The sequence below is a fragment of the Nomascus leucogenys genome, chromosome 11 (genome assembly GCF_006542625.1).
Source record: "Nomascus leucogenys isolate Asia chromosome 11, Asia_NLE_v1, whole genome shotgun sequence".
Lineage (NCBI taxonomy): Eukaryota > Metazoa > Chordata > Mammalia > Primates > Hylobatidae > Nomascus > Nomascus leucogenys.
The window spans coordinates 23,591,292-23,619,243 of NC_044391.1; the positions used below are offsets into that span (position 1 = coordinate 23,591,292).

At 39.6% G+C, this 27,952-nt stretch overlaps 1 protein-coding gene across 1 annotated transcript; it reads right to left on the bottom strand.

Annotated features, from left to right (window-relative positions):
* Positions 1-284: 284 nt before the first annotated feature.
* SAMD9 (sterile alpha motif domain containing 9) lies at positions 285-18,709 on the bottom strand. Its single transcript, XM_030822087.1, is given in 3 exon segments — positions 285-3,190; positions 3,192-6,853; positions 18,600-18,709. Coding segments are annotated over 2 exon segments (4,767 nt in total). The 5' UTR covers positions 6,846-6,853; positions 18,600-18,709; the 3' UTR covers positions 285-2,077.
* Positions 18,710-27,952: the final 9,243 nt, after the last annotated feature.

The following is a 27,952-nucleotide window of genomic DNA, read 5'->3' on the forward strand; positions in this document are numbered from 1 at the left end:
TGGTGGTTTCCAGGGTTGCAGGGGCAGTGAGGGAGGTAGTGGGAAATGAGATGTTGGTCAAAGGGTACAAAGTTTCAGTTAGGAGGAATAAATTTTGGAAATCTATTGTACAACATGATGATTATAGTTAACGTATTGTATACTTGAAAATTGTTAGGAGAGTTGATTTTAAATGTTCTCATCAAACACACAAGCGGGCTTGAGAGGTGATGGATATATTAATTACCTTCATTTAGTCATTTCACAGTATATACCTATATCAAAACATCAGGCTGAACACCATAAATATATACAATTTTTATTTGTCAGTTAAAAAGTAACAATGAAGAGTGACCTCCTAAGTTATGGAGTTAAAGTTTTATGCAGAAGCAAGGGAAAATCTTCCTCCAGTGAAAAAATTCTAATGAGATTTTGAAGACAGAAACAAATCACATTTTTTTGTTTTTGTTTTCTAAATGTTTTACAAGAGAAAATTTCAAAAGCATAATCAGTAAGAGAGAGAGAAGTGTGCTGAATTCCATGTATCCAGCATGCAGCCATTGTTAACTCAGGATCAATCTTGTTTCAGTTCTACTTCCCTTTCACCATCCCCACACACCAAACACAAAATTACTAATTATAGATCATATCATTTATTTACAAATACTTTAGTATGTATCTCTAAAAGGCACGAACTCTTTAAAAAACATAACCATGGAATCTTCAATAATATAGGACCTTAATATCCTCAAATATCTAGTCTGTGTTCAAATTTTTCTGATTGCCTAATAATTGATTTTAGATTTTGCTCAAATTAGGATCTAAAGTCTATGTGTTGCCCTTTAGTTGTTAAGTCCCTTATAATGTATAGATTCCCCAACATTTTTTTGTTTCTTTGTAATTTCTTTCTTTTTTGGTTGAAGAAACCAGGTTTTTGTCCTGTGAATTTCCACTTTCTGGATATTGCTGATTGCATATTTGTGGTGGTGTTAGTAGGATTTTTTAAAATTTCTTTTGAATTGAAAATAAGATCCAGAGACCTGATCAAATTCAGGTTTAATTATTTGGCAAGACCATCTCATGGGTGATGTGTGCACTCCTATAGTACTTCCAGGCCCATAACGTCTGGTCTTCCTCTGTGATGTTAATATCTATCAGGATTTGGGACAGTTTGATAAATCCATTAGAAAGTTTTTTTTTTAATCAGCTTTCCACTTAATGGTTTTGGCAGCCATTGATGACTGCCCATATCCATAATTTTATTAGGGTAAAATGACATTTTGATTACATATCTCTGGTTGTTTTTGTTCAAAACGTAGGTTATATGTTAATCTGCCAGTACATTGGCATCTTCTGGATGAGGGAGTCATTAGTCTTCTCACAAGAGTCCCTTTTGTTCATTAGCTTGTGGAATTTGAGTGTGTGTGTGTGTTTTTTTTTGATTGTATGTTTCGAGGGGAGTTGATAAGCTAAGTAGCTATAGAGACAAATTTCATTTTTGCTTAACTGACTCTCACTGCATGAAAAGGCAATCTAATTCTCCAGCCTACTTTGGTAAGGTCTGATGACTTCTGTGGGCATGACCTTCAGAAGATTGGTTGGTCCTCTGTTTTGGAAGATCCTTGAGTGCCAAGCACATGATACATTGATGATCTGCTTAGTAAGAATAAATGTTGCTCCTCAGTTTGAGAGGTTTTTGCTCTCTTTGAGAAATATTTTCCCAGACATTCTAATGTCTAAATGCCATTTGAGTAGACAATCTTCTTCAATCCATGCCTGGTAAGTAGTGGGGTTCTATGTAGCCAGCTGATTAAACTAACTTCTCCAGACTCCAGTCATAGCTCATTATTTTGTCATCAATGATGTTAACCAAACCAAGGAATATATTTGCTACTTTTCATATATCTCACTCCTTCGTTTTTCATTATTGTCTTTGTAGGACTCATAACATGTGTAAGAGGAAATTAAATACTGCATGTACAGGTCAGAAGAGCTAGAGGCTGTATCTATAACCTTGCCAGTTTAAAGCATAGCTCTTGAGTCTAAAAAAATTAAGTGGATACTGAGACCAAATTCTTGGAGGAAGAATATCAGGCTCTTAAACAATTTCAATGTCATAAGCAAGTGGGCCTCCAATGGAAAATCCCAGGTAAAAAGACACCTTCTCTATGCTTCTGCCACTTCTAAGTTGACCTAAAAAAGCAGGAGTGATGGGTATTGTGATTTTTTCATTGATTCCATATTCTATATATAAACAATTATTTTCAGCTCGACCTTGTAAACGAAGCAAAAGTTCTTGGACTTTTTCCTCCTTCCACACATCTCCACTCTGCCACAAGGAATTAATATCTAGTGTCTTTTCAAAGCACTGGTCAATTTTTCCTTTGTGAACAAGTCTTTTCAGTCTTTTACCTTTTCCAAGAAAGAAATATGCAATTGGTTGCTTTGTACGATGCATATGTTTATATTGCCCCTTGAAAGAATTTTCCAGTGCTTGAGCATACTCTTTCATTTGTCCAGAATGTTGATCTAGTTGTTGATTTTCTGGCCAGAATAAGAGGGAAGCTAGAAAATAAGGTTCTGAAAACCGGTAAGTCAGTCCTATTGGTTGCAAGACTTCTCGAAGCTGATCTTTTAGTTTTTCAACTGGCTTTACTAATCTGGAGGTAGGTTTGATACAGGAGAGAATAATGTTGGCCAAGATGAAATTTAGCTTTTCTTTTGACTGGATTTTGACAGTGCATTGTTCTGAGAGAAAAGTGTATTTGTCCACTATATTTTCCATAGTGCTAACAGCATCCGCTTGGCTTTTGATAAGATATTCCAAGAGCCCAGAAAACTTGTCTGCTTTTAAAGCTACTAGGCTACTCCTGCATCTCTCTACTTGAAGTGGCTCACTGAACTTTGATCCAAGATCTTTGTTTTGTGATTCTTCTGAGACACAAAATATATCTATATATTTCTTAAAATATCCAGCCACCTTTCTCCGAGTTTTGGCCTCTTCATTTTGCTTAATATTGTTCCTGGGTTTTAGCAGGACAAAGTATTCATCAAAAAAATCAAAGGACTTTTTCAAAGAAAATTTCAATTTAGTTAAATAAGGAATATAGTTTTTGAGGGCTAATTTATATTCATTGTTTGGATCCCCTGGAATATCACTACTTCCTGATATAAAATTGACCATATCTCTTTTAGATAGCTCATTTTTTTTTATCAAAAAAAGGAATGAGCTGGAGAATTTGGATTGTGTAAAGCCCAACTTCTATCTCTCCTTGATAACCAGCTATATTGTAAGTATCATACCTCCTTTTTGACTTCGGATACAATCTTTCCTTCACTTCATACTCTCTATCTTCACTTTGCTGTTGAGATTCTTTGAATGCACTTGAGGCATGTTCTGCCAAATTCAAAAGAGCAATTAGATCATCAACTGAAATGTTCCCGTTTCTTTCGTTTTCCTCTATCCACCATCTCATTTTACTTTTGTAGACTTGACCCAGTGTATCTGAGATATAAGAATTGTCAGGTTCTATGATTTTTGCTTGTTTTGCCCAGTTTAGAGCATTGCCAAAGTCCTTCTTTTTAATGTAGAAATGTCTTGCCAACGCTTGGCAAATGAATGCATTTGGGTTGAACCGATGGATACCTTCAAGCAATACAGCTTCAACTGCTTCATTTCCTTCATCTTTATGTAATGCTTCAATAAATGGGGAAAACCAATTTCCTGTTTCACCATCATGTTCATCACGGTGTCTTGTGAGTAGGAGTGTGTGCATATCTTGCAAAAATTTGCTTTTTCCCATACCAGTATCGAAGAACAAATTCTCAGTTAGCATATCCAACATAATTTGACTTTTATTCAGGTGATAGCTTTTCTTCAATTCTTCCAGTGAGAACTTTGCAATCAAAGAGTGAATGATGCGTACTCCACAGTAGTTCCCACATTCGATGACCTCAGTTTTTATCAGAATTGTAGAGTAGGTGCCCATCTTGTCTTCAAATTTTTCTGTCCCCCAGAAAGCCTTCTTGTTTCCAATTCCTAAGAATTTTTCACACTGTGATAGTGAAATGGTGGTATCAGGCACATATGAATTAAGAAGAGCCAGAAAAGAAAAGAGCTTTGCTTCCTTGGTGAAAATATTCTGCCCTTTCAGGATATTCCGGACCACATTTTCTATGTATTCTTTATTAAAATTGGTTTTCATGATCATAAAGGAATAAAAATCCTCAAAGTTTTTATGCTGTTCTTTGATTTCTTTCAATTTAAGCTCGAAAGCTCTCTGTTCTTTGGGAGAGAGTTGCTGTATTACGGCAATACTGTCCGGGATCCTTGCACTTTTTTTGGGATTTTGTGATCTCATACAATTTAGGATAATCACCAGAGGTTTTTCATATCGAATGTACTTTTTAGCTATAGCTGTTTGAATAGAGTACTGCAGAAGATAGACGTTATCTTGTTCTTCAAAATCATCAACAAGGAGCAGTACAGGTATGTATTCCTGACGGTTCATTGCCCCATAAGTGATTAAACTGGTTACCTGTTCTCCAATTTCAGAAAAATCCGCTGTCTTGTTTTTCAGCACAGCACATCTGAATTTCTTCCTTAGTTCCCAGAGAATGTGCATAGCCAAGGTAGTTCCCCCACAGCCTGGATGATGATACAGATGAATAATTTTGGTACTTGTTGGTTTAGAAGAATCTGCACAGTTTTGAATCATTGCTTCAAGTCTTTCATATTTATCCCTTTTGACAAAAGGTGAAGAATAACTTTCAGAAGAGAAGTAGAAGTTCCACCATGACACTTTGCCACCTCGATAGAAGTCTTCCTCTTTTGATGCCTTGAATTCAAGGAATTTATTTTTGTCCTTCCCTAACAGTGTACCCTCACATTCATTTTCACAGATAATTTCCAGAGCAGTCATGATATCTTCTTCCTTTTTCAGAAGGACAGTCGATAAACCAATAGATGGCAAAAGTCTTTTTGAAGATTGAGTCACAGATTTTAGTTTAAGAATAGTGCCATTGATCTCTTCAAGGCTTAAAGCAGAAATACATTGGCTTGAAATTTCATCTTGGTGTTTTATTAATCTTGCTTCAAGTAGATCTTTCCATCCCTGAAATATGTGTGGCTGTACACAAATACACAGTATATTTTCCATTCCTTTGAGATCCTGGTAGAAAGCACAGAAAGTCTCAATGAGGGGATCTCTTGGGTCATCCACAGAGGACAGTAATAGAAATACCACCAAAAACTTCCCTCTTGGCATTATGTCTTCATGTGTAAGAAACGAAATCAGTTTCCTGACATCAGAAGCTCTTTCTCTTTGCCAGGAACTTGGATCCAAGGGTTTATATTTTTCACTGTCAAGGTCTAACCTGCCATTGCAGAAAATCCAGCTGGGTTGATGGTAAAGATTTAGAGTAGAAATCATCTCATTTGATGTGGTTTTCTCTTCTACATATACACTTGGAAAGTGAAGGTTTGCTACTCGGCTTTCTTTGTAAGCTTTGACCACTCCTTTGATGTTAGACTCAGGATCAAACTCCAATACAGCAAACCATTTAATTTCCTTCAGGAAATCTAAGTGTTTTGTTTGATCTGGGTGGCATTTATTTGTTACAAGAATGTACTGTTCATAGTATGAATTATCTAACAAATCTTGATTTCCTGTCAATAATTTAACCAACTTTGGTCCCTCCCTTTCTTTTTTATTTGTTTTTGCTCTGAATTTTTCTTCTGCTGCTTTTCTGGACTCTGCCAGTGTTTTAAAATCTGCTTTAAATGCTCTGAAATCAACTTTATTTTTCATAATGTCCTTAGAGCTGGGCCCATCTCGCACAAATAGTGAGAATTTTTTACTTTGTTCCCATGTTTTGTTGTTGTAATTTTGCATTTTAATCTGGAAATAATCATACTGACATTCAGAGAACTGTGGAATAATGTCCACTTCAATAACAAATCTGTCAGATGCAGTACTATTTGGCAGTAAAACTTCCACAAATCTTGGCTCTCGAATGCACTTCTTTGCTTGTTGGACCTGATGGTCTTCAAAATACTTGTTTATCATCAGATTGAAATGGTTAATGAGGGCTTCCTTGGTATCACTGGTGACTTTGATGCCAACAATTTTCCCATGGGGTTTGTCTTTGACTCCAAAATGAATAGTGCCATTGGTACGTGAATTCATACAAGCTGAAGCAAATCGGAAAACCTCATTGCTAAATTTCATCTTGACATCCTCTTCTGTGGCTGTTGCTGTATTTGTGAAGGCTTTGAATTCATGTATTGGATCAATGAGATTGCCTGGTCCTGTTTCAGGCTGTAGACTAAAATCCAACTTGTAATGATATGGATTACTGAATTCATCAAATGGGTATGATACACATGTCAGGTCTATGGATGGTTGCCTTTCCTTTGTGTAATCTATTTCATCTTCTATGAGCTCAACTTTTAGTGACTTAGAACCTTTAGCAATTGTACTCATTGTAGACGGATTAGCCATATCTGGGTTCTCTTTACCCTTTTGTTTTTGCTTTGAAGTTTCTCTACGTGCCTTTTGAGATACAGTTTGGTCTTTAGGAACATTTTTACTGGGCTTTCCCATCTTAGATGTCTGAATTGAATCTTCAATGGCTGTTTTCCGCAGTTCTTTGAATAGTTCTTCTATTTGAATAGCTGGTCCATGTGTGATGCCCATATCAACAAGATGTTCTTTTTTTAACCACTTCAAGACTGCTCCATTCACGTCTTGTCCAGTCAAAATTTCCCTGTGTTTTTGGTCAATCTTATGACTTTCTAACCACTGATTTACTTCCTCTTTTGTCCAATCATCTGTATTTTCTGGAAGGTTCAGTTGCTTTGCCATTCTGATACCTACATGTAGAAAAAGAAAAATTATTTAGCATTATTAAAGGTAAAATTTTGAAACAATTTTAGTAGATAATATATACATAATTTTCAAAATTTAAAAAGTTCAAAAGGATATGCCAATGAATTATCTCTTGAGAGAATGTGACTATTGCCAGTTTCTTCTGCATCCCTCCAGAGAAAGAATACCAAATACAAACACATGAACACCCTTTTCCCCATAAATTGTGGCATGCTATACATAATTCTCTTGCTTCATTCACTAAGTAAATTTTGGGAATGCTTCCAGTCGGTATATATAGAGATAGTTTATCCTTATTAATGATTGTTTGCTATAATGTGTGTTTGCTGTAGTATTTAAGAACATTCAATTCTGCTGTAGAAAATAAGAGAAAAAAGAAGGATATATGAAACTAAGTATAGAAGCAAGTTTGTGAGATACATCATGATAGACATAGATAAAGTAAATAGAGCATATGAGTATTAAGCACAGTTAGAAAGGGATATAAGAACCAAATAGTAAGTATTCATGAGACACACATGAAGCATTTGCTATTTTTGAGGTCTTAATTGGGTTCCCTATTTGGTGACACTCATTCTAATCATTTGTGTTCTCCATTGAAGAAACATCCGTAAAATCATAGTAGATTATCAGGCTAATGACCTGTATCTGTGGCCAGGCATACTCATCCCTCTGCATTTCTCTGATTACAGAAAGTGTATGCCATTGACCCAGGACCTCTTCTATCTCCCGAGACCCTTTAAACAGACCTCAACTCTGGTTCTCAAAATTGTACAATCAGTGGAGAATGCTGAAATATTAGAGAGGAAGAGAGAAGATATATTAACTTGCACAACTCAGGTAATGAGATCCTTTTACCCTTCTTGTTCCTTATCCAAGATGTGTTGCCCACCTCTTTGTTGTTGTTGTTGGGTATTTTAATTTTTTTTTTTTTTGAGATGGAGTTTTGCTCTTATTTCCCAGGGTGGAGTGCAATGGCACGATCTTGGCTCATTGCAACCTCTGTCTCCTGGGTTCAAGTGATCCTCCTGCCTCAACCTCCCAAAATGCTGGGATTACAGGTGTCAGCCACCACGCCTGGCCTTGTTGTGTTATTTTAATTGATTTTTAAAAATATGCCCTTCGAGCATCTTAATTTTGTCTGTGAGCTGTTCTGTTCCATGTCATCTGGAATAGCTTGCTGAGTAGTGAACTTGTTGGCTACTGTTGTATTTAAGTAATTTTTCAGATAATAATGGATAAGAGCTGATTCCTGAGCAATAACTCGTGGCATAATTATTTAGTTTGCAAATTTGCAGAGTACTATCTGAAAATTAATGTCAATCTAGGCTACAGAAATATAGCAATGGTTAGAAAAAATGAAATTCAAATAATAATAGTTAACTTTAAGTATGATCCAAAATTGTGAGTCATTTTAATGAACTAAACTTTCATTCATCATGGGAGACATCAAATTAAATAATGGAGACAGCCTGGGGAATGGCCTCAGATAAATTATTATATAGGCCCATGTTCAGGAAATAATACACAGAAATATTGCTTTCTAGTGGCAGATACAAACTCAGGATTAGGATTTACCTTTCTTTCAAGACATGAAGATGCCAGACCCATGGTCCAAGGTTTAAGCTATTATTTTTTTTGTATGTAACTACGGTATGCACAGAAAGTGAATAAGCAACATACCTTACAGCTATATCAATACAAAATAGGCAAAGATAGGCAATGTCTTCATTGTGATTTTGTACTATAATTTTACAAGATTTTACTATTGGGGAAGCTAGGTAAAGAGTACACAGAATATCAAATTATTTCTTACAACTACATATGAATCTACAATAATCTTAAATAAAATTTTACTCAAAAAATAAAAAACTGCAATGGTATCCGTATTTAGAACTGAGCAGTAATAAAAATGCTGCATATAAAGAGTTGTAAGGAACAATGTCTACAATACTTGGAGAAATATGTATAGCCTTGGATGTATTTATAAAAATGGAAGAATGGGTGTGGCCCGCCATGCCTCGCCGTGCACCTGTGTGGCTAAGGCTCCTGCTGTGTGTGTGCGTGGGTGTGACTTGTGTCCGCAAAGTTTGTGATGTCCGGGGGACTGCATGTACCTTCAGCCATCCTCCCTTCACACGCATGTGGACACAGTGTCACCTCCTCAAGCTATAGGGTGCCGAGTCTAAAGCACAGGGCCGGGTTCCAAGATGGCTGAATAGGAACAGCTCCAGTCTACAGCTCCCAGTGTGAGGGACACAGAAGATGGGTGATTTCTGCATTTCCAACTGAGGTACCGAGTTCATCTCACTGGGGCTTGTCGGACAGTGGGTGCAGTCCAAGGAGTGTGAGCCAAAGCAGGGTAGGGCATCACATCACACGGGAAGTGCAAGGGGTCGGGGAATTCCCTTTCCTAGCCAAGGGAAGCCGTGACAGATGGTACTTGGAAAATCGGGACACTCCCACCCTAATACTGTGCTTTTCCAATGGTCTTAGCAAACGGCACACCAGAAGATTATATTCTGCACCTGGCTCAGAGGGTCCCATGCCCACGGAGCCTTGCTCACTGCTAGCACAGCAGTCTGAGATTGAACTGCAAGGCGGCAGCAAGGCTGGGGGAGGGGCGTCTGCCATTGCTGAGGCTTGAGTAGGTAAACAAAATGGCCAGGAAGCTTGAACTGGGTGGAGCCTACAGAAGCTCAAGGAGGCCTGCCTGCCTCTGTAGACTCCACCTGTGGGGCAGGGCATAGCTGAACAAAAGGCAGCAGAAACTTCTGCAGACTTAAACGTCCCTGTCTGACAGCTTTGAAAGGAGCAATTGTTCTCCCAGCATGGAGTTTGAGATCTGAGAATGGACAGACTGCCTCCTCAAGTGGGCCCCTGACCCCTGAGTAGCCTAACTGGGAGACATCTCCCAGTAGGGGCCAACTGACACCTCATACAGCCAGGTGCCTGTCTGAGATGAAGCTTCCAGAGGAAGGATCACACAGCAAAATGTACCGTTCTGCAATATTTGCTGTTCTGCAACCTCCGCTGCTGATACCCAGTCAAACAGGGTCTGGAGTGGACCTCCAGCAAACTCCAACAGACCTGCAGCTGAGGGTCCTGACTGTTAGAAGGAAAACTAACAAACAGAAAGGACATCCACACAAAAACCCCATCTGTACATCACCATCATCAAAGACCAAAGGTAGATAAAACCATAAAGATGGGGAGAAACCAGAGCAGAAAAGGTGAAAATTCTAAAAATCAGAGTGCCTCTTCTCCTCCAAAGGAATGCAGCTCCTCGCCAGCAATGGAACAAAGCTGGATGGAGAATGACTTTTATGAGTTGAGAGAAGAAGGCTTCAGACAACTGGTAATAACAAACTTCTCTGAGCTAAAGGAGGATGTTTGAACCCACTGCAAATAAGTTAAAACCTAGAAAAAAGATTTGATGAATGGCTAGCTGGAATAAACAGCATAGAGAAGACCTTAAATGACCTGATGGAGCTGAAAACCATGAAACAAGAACTACATGACACATGCACAAGCTTCAGTAGCCGATTCGATCAAGTGGAAGAAAGGGTATCAGTGATTGATGATCAAATTAATGAAATGAAGCCAGAAGAGAAGTTTAGAGAAAAAAGAGTAAAAAGAAACAAAGCCTCCAAGAAATAAGGGACTATATGAAAAGACCAAATCTACGTCTGATTGATGTACCTGAAAGTGATGGGGAGAATGGAACCAAGTTGGAAAACACTCGGCAGGATATCCAGGAGAACTTCCCCAACCTAGCAAGGCAGGCCAACTTTCAAATTCAGAAAATACAGAGAACGCCACAAAGACACTCCTCGGGAAGAGCAACTCCAAGACACATAATTGTCAGATTCACCAAAGTTGAAATGAAGGAAAAAATATTAAGGGCAGCCAGAGAGAAAGGTCCGGTTACCCACAAAGGGAAGCCCATCAGATTAACAGCAGATCTCTTGGCAGAAACTCTACAAGCCAGAAAAGAGTGGGGGCCAATATTCAACATTCTTAAAGAAAAGAATTTTCAACCCAGAATTTCATATCCAGCCAAACTAAGCTTCATAAGTGAAGGAGATATAAAATCCTTTACAGACAAGCAAATGCTGAGAAATTTTGTTACCACCAAGCCTGCCTTACAAGAGCTCCTGAAGGAAGCACTAAACATGGAAAGGAACAACCGGTACCAGCCACTGCAAAAACATGCCAAATTGTAAACACCATTGATGCTAGGAAGAAACTGCATCAAATAACGAGCAAAAGAACCAGCTAACATCACAATGACAGGATGAAATTCACACATAACAATATTAACCTTAAATGTAAATGGGCTAAATGTTCCAATTAAAAGACAAAGACTGGAAAATTGGATAAAGAGTCAAGACCCATCAGTGTGCTGTATTCAGGAAACCCATCTCATGTGCAGAGACACACATAGGCTCAAAATAAAGGGATGGAGGAAAATCTACCAAGCAAATGGAAAACAAAAAAAGCAGAGGTTGCAATCCTAGTCTCCGATAAAACAGACTTTAAACCAACAAAGATCAAAAGAGACAAAGAAGGCCATTACATAATGGTAAAGGGATCAATTGAACAAGAAGAGCTAACTCTCCTAAATATATATGCACCCAATACAGGAGCAGCCAGATTCATAAAGCAAGTCCTTAGAGACCTACAAAGAGACTTAGACTCCCACACAATAATAATGGGAGACTTTAACACCCCACTGTCAACATTAGACAGATCCACGAGACAGAAAGTTAACAAGGATATCCAGGAATTGCACTCAGCTCTGCACCAAGTGGACCTAATAGACATCTACAGAACTTTCCATCCCAAGTGAACAGAATATATGTTCTTCTTAGCACCACATCGCACTTATTTCAAAATTGACCACATAGTTGGAAGTAAAGCACTCCTCAGCAAATGTAAAAGAACAGAAATTATAACAAACTGTCTCTCAGACCACAGTGCAATCAAACTAGAACTCAGGATTAAGAAACTCACTCAAAACTGCTCAACTACATGGAAACTGAAAAACCTGCTCCTGAGTGACTACTAGGTACATAATGAAATGAAGGCAGAAATAAAGATGTTCTTTGAAACCAATGAGAACAAAGACACAACATACCAGAATCTCTGGGACACATTTAAAGCAGTGTGTAGAGGGAAATTTATAGCACTAAATGCCCACAGGAGATAGCAGGAAAGATCTAAAATTGACACCCTAACATCACAATTAAAAGAACTAGAGAAGCAAGAGCAAACACATTCAAAAGCTAGCAGAAGGCAACAAATAACTAAAATCAGAGCAGAACTGAAGGAGATGGAGACACAAAAAACCCTTCAAAAAAATCAATGAATCCAGGAGCTGGATTTTGAAAAGATCAAGAAAATTGATAGACTGCTAGCAAGACTGATAAAGAAGAAAAGAGAGAAGAATCAAATAGATGCAATAAAAAATGATAAAGGGGATATCACCATTGATCCCACAGAAATACAAACTACCATCAGAGAATACTATAAACACCTCTATGCAAATAAACTAGAGAATCTAGAAGAAATGGATAAATTCCTGGACACATACACCCTCCCAAGACTAAACCAGGAAGAAGTTGAATCCCTGAATAGACCAATAACAGGTTCTGAAATTGAGGCAACAATTAATAGCCTGCCAACCAAAAAAAGTCCAGGACCAGATGGAATCACAGCAGAATTCTACCAGAGGTGCAAAGAGGAGCTGGTACCATTCCTTTTGAAATTATTCCAATCAATAGAAAAAAGAGGGAACCCTCCCTAACTCATTTTATGAGGCCAGCATCATCCTGATGCCAAAGCCTAGCAGAGATGCAACAAAAAAAGAGAATTTTAGACCAATATCCCTGATGAACATCGATGCAAAAATCCCAATAAAATACTGCAAACTGAATCCAGCAGCACATCAAAAAGCTTATCCACCATGATCAAGTGGGCTTCATCACTGGGATGCAAGGCTGGTTCAACATATACAAATCAATAAACGTGATCCATCGTAGAAACAGAACTAAAGACAAAAACCACATGATTATCTCAATAGATGCAGAAAATGCCTTTGACAAAATTCAACAGCCTTTCATGCTAAAAACTCTCAATAAACTAGGTATTGATGGGACATTTCTCAAAATCATAAGAGCTATTTATGACAAACCCACAGCCAATATCATACTGAATGGGCAAAAACTGGAAGCATTCCCTTTGAAAACTGGCACAAGACAGGGATGCCCTCTCTCACCACTCCTATTCAACACAGTGTTGGAAGTTCTGGCCAGGGCAATTAGGCAGGATAAAGAAATAAAGAGTATTCAGTTAGGAAAAGAGGAAGTCAAGTTGTCCCTGTTTGCAGATGACTTGATTGTATATTTAGAAAACCCCATCGTCTCAGTCCAAAATATTAAGCTGATAAGCAACTTCAGCAAAGTCTCAGGATACAAAATCAATGTGCAAAAATAACAAGCATTCCTATACACCAATAATAGACAAACAGAGAGCCAAATGATGAATGAACTCTCGTTCACAATTGCTTCAAAGAGAATAAAATACCTAGGAATCCAACTTACAAGGGAAGTGAAAGACCTCTTCAAGGAGAACTACAAACCACTGCTCAATGAAATAAAAGAGGACACAAACAAATGAGAGAACATTTCATGCTCATGGATAGGAAGAATCAATATTGTGAAAATGGCCATACTGCCCAAGGTAATTTATAGATTCAATGCCATCCCCATCAAGCTACCAATGACTTTCTTCACAGAATTGGAAAAAACTACTTTAAAGTTCATATGGAACCAAAAAAGAGCCCACACTGCCAAAACAATCCCAAACCAAAAGAACAAAGCTGGAGGCATCACACTACCTGACTTCAAACTATACTACAAGGCTACAGTAACCAAAACAGCATGGTACTGGTACCAAAACAGAGATATAGACCAATGGAACAGAGCAGAGCCCTCAGAAATAATACCACACATCTACAACCATCTGATCTTTGACAAACCTGATGAAAACAAGAAATGGGGAAAGGATTCCCTATTTGATAAATGGTGCTGGGAAAACTGGCTAGCTGTATGTAGAAAGCTGAAACTGGATCCCTTCCTTACAACTTATACAAAAATTCATTCAAGATGGAGTAAAGACTTAAATGTTAGACCTGAAACCATAAAAACCCTAGAAGAAAACGTAGGCAATACCATTCAGGACATAGGTGTGGGCAAGGACTTCATGACTAAAACACCAAAAGCAATGGCAACAAAACCATAATTGACAAATGGAATCTAGTTAAACTAAAACTCTTCTGCACAGCAAAAGAAACTACCATCAGAGTGAACAGGCAACCTACAGAATGGGAGAAAATTTTTACAATCTACCCATCTGACAAAGGGCTAATATCCAGAATCTACAAAGAACTTAAACAAATTTACAAAAAGAAATCAAACAACCCCATCAAAAAGTGGGCAAAGGATATGAACAGACACTTCTCAAAAGAAGACATTTATGCAGCCAACAGACACATGAAAAAATGTTAATCATCACTGGTCATCAGAGAAATGCAAATCAAAACCACAATGAGATACCATCTCACACCAGTTAGAATGGCGATCATTAAAAAGTCAGGAAACAACAGGTGCTGGAGAGGATGTGGAGAAATAGGAACACTTTTACACGGTTGATGGGACTGTAAACTAGTTCAACCATTGTGGAAGACAATGTGGCAATTCCTCAAGGATCTAGAACCAGAAATACCATTTGACCCAGCCATCCCATTACTGTGTATATACCCAAAGGATTATAAATCATGCTGCTATAAAGACACATGCACACGTATGTTTATTGCGGCACTATTCACCATAGCAAAGACTTGGAATCAGCCCAAATGTCCATCAATGACAGACTGGATTAAGAAAATGTGGCACATATACACCGTGGAATACTATGCAGCCATAAAGAAGGGTGAGTTCATGTCCTTTGTAGGGACATGGATAAAGCTGGAGACCATCATTCTGAGCAAACTATTGCAAGGACAGAAAACCAAACACCGCATGTTCTCACTCACAGGTGGGAATTGAACAGTGAGAACACCTGGACACAGGTTGGGGAACATCACACACTGGGGCCCTTCATGGGGTGGGGGGAGGGGGGAGGGACAGCATTAGGAGATATACCTAATGTAAATGACAAGTTAATGGGTGCAGCACACCAACATGGCACATGTATACATATGTAACAAAGCTGCACATGTACCCTAGAACTTGAAGTATAATTTTAAAACAAAGGAGGAATGACTGAAAATCAGGAACCAAATGCCAATTTAATAAATTGAAAGAAGAATAACAGAATAAACCTGAAATAAGAAGAAAGAGAAAAATAAAGATAAGAGCAGGAATTTATAAAATGGAAAACAAAATGACAAGAGAGACTCAGTGAAGTCCCAGAGCTGTTTAGATAAAAAGTAATAAAATTGACACATCCATGGAATGATAACCAAAAAATAAAAAAGAGAGGTGGCAGAAATAAGCAATATTAGAAACTTTACAAATGAAAGGGTTTGGATGTTATTCCAACCAACTTTAACTGAATAAATTGAAAACTGAGATTAATTGAGCAAATTCTTTAAAAATATAGCTTACCAAACTGAGTTTAGAAGAAACCGAAGGAGTCTCACTTCCAGAGTGATGTAGGAGATCACAAAAGGCCACCTATTCACCCACTGCAACAATGAGAACAAAATCCGAAAAATTGCAAAACTCATATTTTTAAGTAATCACAAAGTCATCAATAGACCAGATGACAAGGACTGGATGAACTAAAATTCCAGAGAGGAAAGATCCCTGTCTGTGTAAGCTTTGGGGGCATTTGTTGATTTAGGGTTGGGTTTAAGGATTAGACTTGGCCTACTGGGAGGAGGAGAAACCAGTGGGGCTTTTCATAGTCACAGGGGCGGGTCTAATGAAGTGCAATTAGAAGTGTTCCAAAATGTTTACTATAATGGAAATGCAAAGTAAAATTACAATAAGATAATACTACATGCCTACCAGAATGGCTAAAATTAAAGACTGGTAATGCCAAATGTTGGTGATGATGTGGAGTCAATGGAGCTCTCATACACTGCCTGTGGGAATGTACATTGTTTCAGCCACTTCAAGAAACTGTCAGTTTTTGTGAAGTTAAATATATACCTATCCTTTGGATCTGCAATTCTCATGAAAATGATTAAAGTACTGATATAGGCAACAACATGAATGAATGTCACATCATACTGTGTGAAAGAAGCCAGTTACAACAGAAAACATATTGTATAATTCTACTTATATAGTTTAAGAATAGGCAAAAGTAATCTGTCATAGAAGTCAGACTGATGTGGGGGGTGGATATTTTATGGGAAGGGGTGACGGAAATATTTTATATCTTGATATGGCTAGCAGTTGCACAGATAAGTACATATTAAAATTTCATAGAGGCTTACCCTTAAGTTTGTTCATTGTATACAAGTTATACTGTATTTAAAATGCCAATAATGCCTCCAAAATACATTAGAAAATAAATAAACAGATGAATAAAATAAAAGAGATACTTGCTTAAAAAAGATGATGGTGTGTTATGAATCAAGGATAATTGTGAATTCAATGCTATGTGAGGTCCTAAAGTTGTACTAGGTGTTTATTATTGCAGCCCCAGATTATGAACTTTTGACTTCTGCATCCCACTCAGTGTTGATTCAATATTGGTTTTAGAGTTGTCTAAAAACTGACTACACCCTCGTCTAGTAACCATTCTATCTAAGTCACTTTCTTGTATCCATTTACTGAGTCACATCTACTTCACCCTATGAAAGTATGCTCACTTTTGTTGCACCCACACTATTTAACACATAAAGCAGGGGTCCCTGATTATTCTGCTGCTAGTGTGCTCTGGCTCCTGAGGCCTCATACTCATGGCTCTCATCCCCCATCTCGCCGCATCCCACCAGCACCCTTTTCCCACCAGTACCCTTTTCCTGGGGTCTGCCTGACTTCCTTCATCAACTTTGACCTTTCACAGTTTTACAGACACAGTCCTTACTCTCTGGGTTATATGTCATAAACTAGATTATGAGACTGGTGAATTAGATGGATTATTTGATTTATGCAATAACTGCATACCATTATATGTAAAAACATAAAGTCAGGTTCTCATATAAGAGTGTAGGGGATGGAGAACTGGGCCTGAATATTTGGTTGGGAAAGCAAGCAAAATAATAAAGAAGTGACTTTGGACTGTTTTCTCTACTGGAGACATTATGAATATTTTAAATGTCATTGAACAGGTTACACTTTCACACTTCTTCCCCTAAAGCTTTTTCAGGTTATTCATAGCTGTGCCTTTCAATACGTTATTTTAAAAAAATTGTTGATGATGTCACTCTTGGAGAAAATATATGCCACCATTCATAGGTATTTATGCTACTGTTCATAGATATTTTACATATTAATGATTTCTTTATACCCTCTCTTGTTCCATAATGTCTTTTAGGTAATTTAGAAAGTAATACAGGATCACACATATATTAAAACCCTTAGGTAAAGAAATCATGGGGAAGGCTAAATAAGGGTAGGGGGAAAAGAAGGTGAAATCATGGAGTAAAATTAGTACCTAAAATTACTGGTTTTGATTCTGTATACTTTAAAAACTGACCTGAAAATTTGGTTCTGAGCATCTTAGTAGGAAACACTATTTGTTACTGATTGAACCCACATACATTTTTTAACTCTGGTTGGTGTTAAACTGTAGGGTTTGTTAACTTTTCTAGAAGGGAGTTGAAGGTCAGGCCTTTATTCAGAAATGTGATCCTCCAACCCTCTTGCATTATCTTACTGTTTGCTTCGGGGAGAAATTAGACATAAACCTAGTATTTTTGCCAGGAACATAAAGCTGCCTTAATTCCGAAGACTTCCCATAGTAGTCTATCTGTCTGTCTTCCTATATATGTCATCTGACAACAATATCTGAGAAGCTCTCAGAGAGTTTTGTTTTCTGGAAGTTACCTATTAGAGTAGATGGTGGAAGGTGTATTTGATTAAAGTAAAGTACTTTTAAGTTTTCATTGCCTATTCTTTATCTATCTTTCCTTTTTTTTTTGAGACAGGGTCTCACTCTGTTGCCTATGCTGGAATGCAGTGGTGCAATTACAGCTCACTGTAACCTTAAATTCTTGGGCTCAAGCAATCCTTCTGCCTCAGCCTCCAAAGTAGCTAGGACTGCAGCTGCGTGCCACCACATCCAGCTATTTTTTTTTTTTTGGTAGAAATCTTGCTAGGTAGGGTCTTGCTATGTTGCCCAAGCTAATTTTGAATTCCTGGCCTCAAACAATTCTCCTGTCCTTGCCTTCCAAAGTGCTCAAATTACAGGCTACCACACCTGGCCTGTTTGTTCTTTCTGAATATGCTGTTATTCCTTGGGAGAGTTCATCAATAAAAGTGTCTGTAGTTTTCAATTGCATCTTTAATGAAATGTTATGACTAATTTTTCAACTAATATAAAGCAGACTGCTGTCAGAACAACAAATAGTCTAGAATTTCTAGGCTTAGAATACTATTTTTTGTTTTGAGGTATATTTGAAGCTTCTAATTGAAAAGTATATTTCTTTCTATTCAATAAAATGCTGCTATAGATAGTAAGAACAATACTAATAATAGATATTGTACTTACCCAGTAGTCTTGCAAATTTCTTTTACATATATGTGGGGAAAACCATCCTTTTTGGTGCTGAAAATATCTGATGTGTTTGTTTTCTTCCTCCTACGATGCTAGAGAAAAGTATTTTCCTCATTCTGGTTTTAACGGAAGTCTATGTATTCTCTGCTTCTGTCTCACAGCAAGCTCTAATTGGCTCAGAAACAGCAGGCCGTGTTTAACAACTGGGAGGTTGGGGAAGGAAGAATGTAGGTTTGGTTTCAGTTTCATTTCTCAGATCTGAAATTACAGCATGGCCTTTTCTTTCTAAAATGCTTTTTAATAAGCTATGGCTATATACCACCTTCTGGTCTGCTTGGTTAAAATCTGAAGGCTTAACAATTTTTCCTCACTTGAGAGTTTTGAGGGCGCAGAAAGCCCCATTGTCTTGTTATAGACAAACTGTGGGAGTCTGGCTTAATTGATCCCTTGGGAATATGAGTTTACATTGCAGTCCCAGCCTTGTAGAGCGCCAGGTTGGAGATACTCTAGGTCAGTATTTCACTGGCCTTTAAGGGTGGAGTTACTGTCCATTTCTGTTTTCCTAAAGTGTGTAAAGAATGTCTTTCAGGGATAGGACTTCTTTGAGCACCCCAATAAATACTAAATGCATTTATTGCAGAGCAGACCAGGGCTGCAGCAGACCTGATGGTCACATTGTAAAGATTTATCTTTTCTAAGGTCAGTGTCAGGGCCAGGTAGAAAACTGCCTGAGTGAGATAAACAAAAATAGCTGATAATTTAAAAACTAACAGCAAGTACTGATATTTCTTGTGTGTGCTCAATTAGCTTTTGGTTTCCACATCCCACAATTGATTCACACTGGTTTTAGATGAAAACATTCAAAAACATTTATTATAAAATATTTATTGGCACTTACCATGTACCAGGCATTGTTCTAAATGTTTCATATTAACTTAATTACTCTTCACAACAATCTCCTGAGGTAGAGATTATTTTTAACTCAATTTTAAAGGTGAAGAAACTGAGGCATAGAGATTAAATAATATGGCTAAAGTTTGCATAACTAATACATGGCAGAGATTTGAATCCAGGTTTCAGGCCAGTGCTCTTAAATCTTGAGGTTTAGGAAGAAAGAAAGTGACTATGAAGGACAGCCTAGATATGACCACTACACTCACCCTCAGGAGCCCTCCTCGTAAGAGGACCCTAGGCCTGAACTCCAAAACCTGGGTTCCACTTTGCATCGGGACCAGTGTGATGGTTAATTTTATGGGTCAACTTGACTGGGCCACAGAGTGCCTAGATATTTGGTCAAACATTATTCTGGTGGTTCTGTGAGGGTGAGGAGGCAGGACTAGCTTGCAGCTCCTACTGGGACAGACAGGACCGCATGTGTAGACTCACATCGTGAACTTTTGCTTCAAGAATTACTGCAGCAACATGCCAGGAAAGCCAAGAGAATTCACAGACCCTTAGAAGGAACTGTATCGCCACTGCAGTTTCTCTGAGATGCCAAAAAAGAAAGCCATAAGTCTGCTTGCTTTCTCAGCAGGGAGGCTGATAGTCAGGGGCAAGTTCTCAGCCCTGGTCACCGACTTGATGTTGTTGGCAGGGGCACAGTGGGAGTGAGACTGGCCTTTAGGACTGCAAGTTATGTGGAAACGGGGTGAGGCCTGTGACTACTGGCTTTTCCCCACTTACCTGGTGTCCTGTGTCACTCAGTGGAGACAGCCATAATCCCCCTGGGAACATAACTCCATTGGCCTGGGAACCACACCCCTGCCCCCCACAGCAACTGCAGCAAGCCCCACCCAATAAGAGTCTGAGCTCAGACACACCTATCCCTGCCCCAACCTGGTGGCCTTTCTTTACCTGCCCTGGTTGCAAAGACAAAAGACATATTCTGCCCACTGTCTCAGAAACATGAATATATAACTAGACGACCCTAGGTCAAGTTTGCTTCCTCACTATAGTACCACAGCTAATGCACTCTTGAAAATGCCACCTCCTGGCCGGAGGCCAACCAACACAAAACCAGAGCATTTAACAAAAATATAACCAAGGACTCTTATAGAGTCCACTTCACTCCCCTGCTACCTCCACTGGAGCAGGTGTTGGTATCCACAGCTGAAAGATCTGAAGATATATTACATCACAGGACTCTGCCGACACTTCCCAGTACCAGTCTGGAGTCCAGTAGCTCTGCTAGATGACTAGGCCCAGAAGAGAAGAAACAATCACTGCAGTTTGGCTCAGGAAGCCCCATCCCTAGAGGAAGTGGGAGAACACTACATCAAGGGAGCACCCTGTGGGACAAAAGAATTTGTATAGTAGCCCTTGAGTCCCAGATCTTCCCTCTGACACAGTCACCCAAATGAGAAGGAACCAGAAAAACAATTCTGGTAATATGAAAAAACAAGGTTATTCAACACCCCCAAAATACCACATCAGCTCACCAACAATAGATCCAAACAAAGACAAAATCTCTGAATTGCCAGGAAAATAATTCAGAAGGTTTATTATTAAGCGAATCAAAAAGGCACTAGAGAAAGGTGAATTCTAACTTAAAGAAATAACAAACATGATACAGGATATGAAAGGAAAATTCCTCAGTGAAATAGATAGCATACATAAAAAACAATCACAATTTCTGGAAATGAAGAACACAATTAGAGAAATAACAAATGCACTGGAGGTGGTTGGCAAGATGGCCAAATAGGAACAGCTCTGATCTGCAGCTCCCAGTGAGATCAATGCAAAAGGCGGGTGATTTCTGCATTTCCAACTGAGGTACCTGGCTCATCTCATTGGGACTGGTTAGACAGTGGGTGCAGCCCATGGAGGGTGAGCTGAAGCAGGGTGGGAAATCTCCTCACCCAGGAAACACAAGAGGTTGGGGAACTCCCTCCTGTAGTCAAGGGAAGCTGTGAGGTACTGCGCCATGAGGAACGGTGCATTCTGGCCCACATACTACAATTTTCCCATGGTCTTCACAAGCTGCAGACCAGGAGATTCCCTTGGAGGCCTACACCACAAGAGCCCAGGGTTTCAAGCACAAAACTGGGTGGCCGTTTGGGTAGACAATGAGTTAGCTGCAGGAGTTTTTTTTTAATACTCTAGTGGTGCCTGGAACACCAGCAAGACAGAACTGTTCACTCCCCTGAAAAGGGGGCTGAAGCCAGGGAGCCAAGTGGTCTAGCTCAGCGGATCCCACCCCCATGTGCCAGGTCTGTTCTGCAGACCCTGGCTGAGCAATGGATGTAAGGGGTACTCAGACACAGGTATGCAGTGTAAGAGCAGCTAGGGGTCTGCCTAGCTTTAGTGGCCAAAGTGCAGCAGCCCTGAGAAGCTGGAGCTGCTTGCTTTTATTCAGTGCAGGCACAATGCTGAAAACCTGGAGCAAACACAACCTGAAGGTGACTAACATTTATTGTTCCCCTTTCAGGAAATGTCATACGCATGGATGATCAAAGGTCAGTTCCTGGCCAATATAAGTAAACAAGCCTGTTTAAGATAAATTCCCGGTGGAGCCAAGATGGCCAAATAGGAACAGCTCCGGTCTCCAGCTCCCAGCCCCAGCGACACAGAAGACGGGTGATTTCTGCATTTCTGCTTGAGGTACCGGTTTCATCTCACTAGGGAGTGCCTAACAGTGGGTGCAGGACAGTCGGTGAAGCGCACTGTGCGTGAGCCGAAGCAGGGCGAGGCATTGCCTCACTCGGGAAGCGCAAGGGGTCAGGGAGTTCCCTTTCCTAGTCAAAGAAAGGGGAAACAGACGGCACCTGGAATATCGGGTCAGTCCCATCCTAATACTGCGCTTTTCCAACGGGCCTGGAAAACGGCACACTAGGAGATTGTGTCCCGCACCTGGCTCGGAGGGTCCTATGCCCACGGAGTCTCGCTGATTGCTAGCACAGCAGTCTGAGATCAAGCTGCAAGGCGGCAGCGAGGCTGGGGGAGGGGCGCCCGCCATTGCCCAGGCTTGCCTATGTAAACAAAGCAGCCAGGAAGCTCGAACTGGGTGGAGCCCACCACAGCTCAAGGAGGCCTGCCTGCCTCTGTAGGCTCCACCTCTGGGGGCAGGGCACAGACAAACAAAAACTCAGCAAGAACCTCCACAGACTTAAATGTCCCTGTCTGACTGACAGCTTTGAAGAGAGTAGTGGTTCTCCCAGCACGCAGCTGGAGATCTGAGAACGGACAGACTGCCTCCTAAAGTGGGTCCCTCACCCCTGAGCAGCCTAACTGGGAGGCACCCCCCAGTAGGGACAGACTGACACCTCATTCAACCGGGTACTCCTCTGAGACAAAACTTTCAGAGGAACTATCAGACAGCTGAATTTGTGGTCTCACGAAAATCCGCTGTTCCGCAGCCACCGCTGCTGACACCCAGCCAAACAGGGTCTGGAGTGGACCTCTAGTAAACTCCAACAGACCTGCAGCTGAGGGGCCTGTCTGGTAGAAGGAAAACTAACAAACAGAAAGGACATCCACACCAAAAACCCATCTGTACATCACCATCATCAAAAACAAAAAGTAGATAAAACCACAAAGATGGGGAAAAAACAGAGCACAAAAACTGGAAACTCTAAAAAACAGAGCACCTCTCCTCCTCCAAAGGAACGCAGTTCCTCACCAGCAACGGAACAAAGCTGGATGGAGGATGACTTTGATGAGTTGAGAGAAGAAGGCTTCAGACGATCAAACTACTCTGAGCTACGAGAGGAAATTCAAAACAATAGCAAAGAAGTTAAAAACTTTGAAAAAAAATTAGAAGAATGGATAACTAGAATAACCAATGGAGAGAAGGGCTTAAAGGAGCTGATGGAGCTGAAAGCCAAGTTTCGAGAACTACGCGAAGATTGCAGAAGCCTCAGTAGCAGATGCGATCAACTGGAAGAAAGGGTATCGCTGATGGAAGATGAAATGAATGAAATGAAGAGAGAAGGGAAGTTTAGAGAAAAAAGAATAAAAAGAAATGAACAAAGCCTCCAAGAAATTTGGGACTATGTGAAAAGACCAAACCTACGTCTGATTGGTGTACCTGAAAATGATGGGGAGAATGGAACCAAGTTGGAAAACACTCTGCAAGATATTATCCAGGAGAACTTCCCCAATCTAGCAAGGCAGGCCAGCATTCAGATTCAGGAAATACAGAGAATGCCACAAAGATACTCCTCGAGAAGGGCAACTCCAAGACACATAATTGTCAGATTCACCAAAGTTGAAATGAAGGAAAAAATGTTAAGGGCAGCCAGAGAGAAAGGTCGGGTTACCCACAAAGGGAAGCCCATCAGACTAACAGCTGATCTCTCAGCAGAAACTCTACAAGCCAGAAGAGAGTGGGGGCCGATATTCACCATTCTTAAAGACAAGAATTTTCAACCCAGAATTTCCTATCCCGCCAAACTAAGCTTCATAAGTGAAGGAGAAATAAAATACTTTACAGATAAGCAAACGCTGAGTGATTTTGTCACCACCAGGCCTGCCCTAAAAGAGCTCCTGAAGGAAGCACTAAACATGGAAAGGAACGACCGGCACCAGCCACTGCAAAAACATGCCAAACTGTAAAGACCATCGAGGCTAGGAAGAAACTATAGCAACTAACGAGCAAAATAACCAACTAACATCATAATGACAGGATCAGATTCACACATAACAATATTAACGTTAAATGTAAATGGGCTAAATGCTCCAACCAAAAGACACAGACTGGCAAACTGGATAAGGAGTCAGGACCCATCAGTGTGCTGTATTCAGGAAACCCATCTCACGTGCAGAGACACACATAGACTCAAAACAAAGGGATGGAGGAAGATCTATCAAGCAACTGGAAATCAAAAAAAGGCAGGGGTTGCAATCCTAGTCTCTGATAAAATAGACTTTAAACCAACAAAGATCAAAAGAGACAAAGAAGGCCATTACATAATGGTAAAGGGATCAATTCAACAAGAAGAGCTAACTATCCTAAATATATATGCACCCAACACAGGAGCACCCAGATTCATAAAGCAAGTCCTCAGTGACCTACAAAGGGACTTAAACTCCCACACAATAATAATGGGAGATTTTAACACCCCACTGTCAGCATTAGACAGATCAACGAGACAGAAAGTTAACAAGGATATTCAGGAATTGAACTCAGCTCTACATAAAGTGGACCTAATAGACATCTACAGAACTCTCCACCCCAAGTCAACAGAATATACATTTTTTTCAGCACCACACCACACCTATTCCAAAATTGACCACATAGTTGGAAGTAAAGCTCTCCTCAGCAAATGTAAAAGAACAGAAATTATAACAAACTGTCTCTCAGACCACAGTGCAATCAAACTAGAACTCAGGATTAAGAAACTCACTCAAAACCGCTCAACTACATGGAAACGGAACAACCTGCTCCTGAATGACTATTGGGCACATAATGAAATGAAGGCAGAAATAAAGATGTTCTTTGAAACCAATGAGAACAAAGACACAACATACCAGAATCTCTGGGACACGTTCAAAGCAGTGTGTAGAGGGAAATTTATAGCACTAAATGCCTACAAGAGAAAGCAGGAAAGATCAAAATTTGACACCCTAACATCACAATTAAAAGAACTAGAAAAGCAAGAGCAAACACATTCAAAAGCTAGCAGAAGGCTAGAAATAACTAAAATCAGAGCAGAACTGAAGGAAATAGAGACACAAAAAACCCTTCAAAAAATTAATGAATCCAGGAGCTGGTTTTTTGAAAAGATCAACAAAATTGATGGACCGCTAGCAAGACTAATAAAGAAGAAAAGAGAGAAGAATCAAATAGATGCAATAAAAAACGAAAAAGGGGATATCACCACCGATCCCACAGAAATACAATCTACCATCAGAGAATACTACAAACACCTCTATGCAAATAAACTAGAAAATCTAGAAGAAATGGATAAATTCCTCGACAAATACACCCTCCCAAGACTAAACCAGGAAGAAGTTGAATCTCTGAATAGACCAATAACAGGTTCTGAAATTGTGGCAATAATCAATAGCTTACCAACCAAAAAGAGTCCAGGACCTGATGGATTCACAGCTGAATTCTACCAGAGGTACAAGGAGGAACTGGTACCATTCCTTCTGAAACTATTCCAATTGATAGAAAAAGAGGGAATCCTCCCTAACACATTTTACGAAGCCAGCATCGTCCTGATACCAAAACCTGGCAGAGACTTAACCAAAAAAGAGAATTTCAGACCAATATCCTTGATGAACATTGATGCAAAAATCCTCAATAAAATACTGGCAAACCGAATCCAGCAGCACATCAAAAAGCTTATCCACCATGATCAAGTGGGCTTCATCCCTGGGATGCAAGGCTGGTTCAACATACGCAAATCAATAAATGTAATCCAGCATATAAACAGAACCAAAGACAAAAACCACATGATTATCTCAATAGATGCAGAAAAGGCCTTTGACAAAATTCAACAACCCTTCATGCTAAAAACTCTCAATAAATTAGGTATTGATGGGACGTATCTCAAAATAATAAGAGCTATCTACGACAAACCCACAGCCAATATCATACTGAATGGGCAAAAACTGGAAGCATTCCCCTTGAAAACTGGCACAAGACAGGGATGCCCTCTCTCACCGCTCCTATTCAACATAGTGCTGGAAGTTCTGGCCAGGGCAATCAGGCAGGAGAAGGAAATAAAGGGTATTCCATTAGGAAAAGAGGAAGTCAAATTGTCCCTGTTTGCAGATGACATGATTGTATATCTAGAAAACCCCACTGTCTCAGCCCAAAATCTCCTTAAGCTGATTAGCAACTTCAGCAAAGTCTCAGGATACAAAATTAATGTACAAAAATCACAAGCATTCTTGTACACCAATCACAGACAAACAGAGAGCCAAATCATGAGTGAACTCCCATTCACAATTGCTTCAAAGAGAATAAAATACCTAGGAATCCAACTTACAAGGGATGTGAAGGACCTCTTCAAGGAGAACTACAAACCACTGCTCAATGAAATAAAAGAGGATACAAACAAATGGAAGAACATTCCATGCTCATGGGTTGGAAGAATCAATATCGTGAAAATGGCCATACTGCCCAAGGTAATTTATAGATTCAATGCCATCCCCATCAAGCTACCAATGACTTTCTTCACAGAATTGGAAAAAACTACTTTAAAGTTCATATGGAACCAAAAAAGAGCCCACATCGCCAAGTCAATCCTAAGCCAAAAGAACAAAGCTGGAGGCATCACGCTACCTGACTTTAAACTATACTACAAGGCTACAGTAACCAAAACAGCATGGTACTGGTACCACAACAGAGACATAGATCAATGGAACAGAACAGAGCCCTCAAAAATGATGCCGCATAGCTACAACTATCTGATCTTTGACAAACCTGACAAAAACAAGAAATGGGGAAAGGATTCCCTATTTAATAAATGGTGCTGGGAAAACTGGCTAGCCATATGTAGAAAGCTGAAACTGGATCCCTTTCTTACACCTTATACAAAAATTAATTCAAGATGGATTAAAGACTTATATGTTAGACCTAAAACCATTAAAATCCTACAAGAAAACCTAGGCAATACCACTCAGGACATAGGCATGGGCAAGGACTTCATGTCTAAAACACCAAAAGCAATGGCAACAAAAGCCAAAATCGACAAATGGGATCTCATTAAACTAAAGAGCTTCTGCACAGCAAAAGAAACTATCATCAGAGTGAACAGGCAACCTACAGAATGGGAGAAAATTTTTGCAACCTACTCATCTGACAAAGGGCTAATATCCAGAATCTACAATGAACTCAAACAAATTTACAAGAAAAAAACAAACAACCCCATCAAAAAGTGGGCAAAGGACATGAACAGACACTTCTCAAAAGAAGACATTTATGCAGCCAAAAAACACATGAAGAAATGCTCATCATCACTGGCCATCAGAGAAATGCAAATCAAAACCACAGTGAGATACCATCTCACACCAGTTAGAATAGCCATCATTAAAAAATCAGGAAACAACAGGTGCTGGAGAGGATGTGGAGAAATAGGAACACTTTTACACTGTTGGTGGGACTGTAAACTAGTTCAACCATTGTGGAAGTCAGTGTGGCGATTCCTCAGGGATCTCAAACTAGAAATACCATTTGACCCAGCCATCCCATTACTGGGTATATACCCAAAGGACTATAAATCATGCTGCTATAAAGACACATGCACACATATGTTTATTGCGGCACTATTCACAATAGCAAAGAGTTGGAACCAACCCAAATGTCCAACAATGATAGACTGGATTAAGAAAATGTGGCACATATACACCATGGAATACTATGCAGCCATAAAAAATGATGAGTTCGTGTCCTTTGT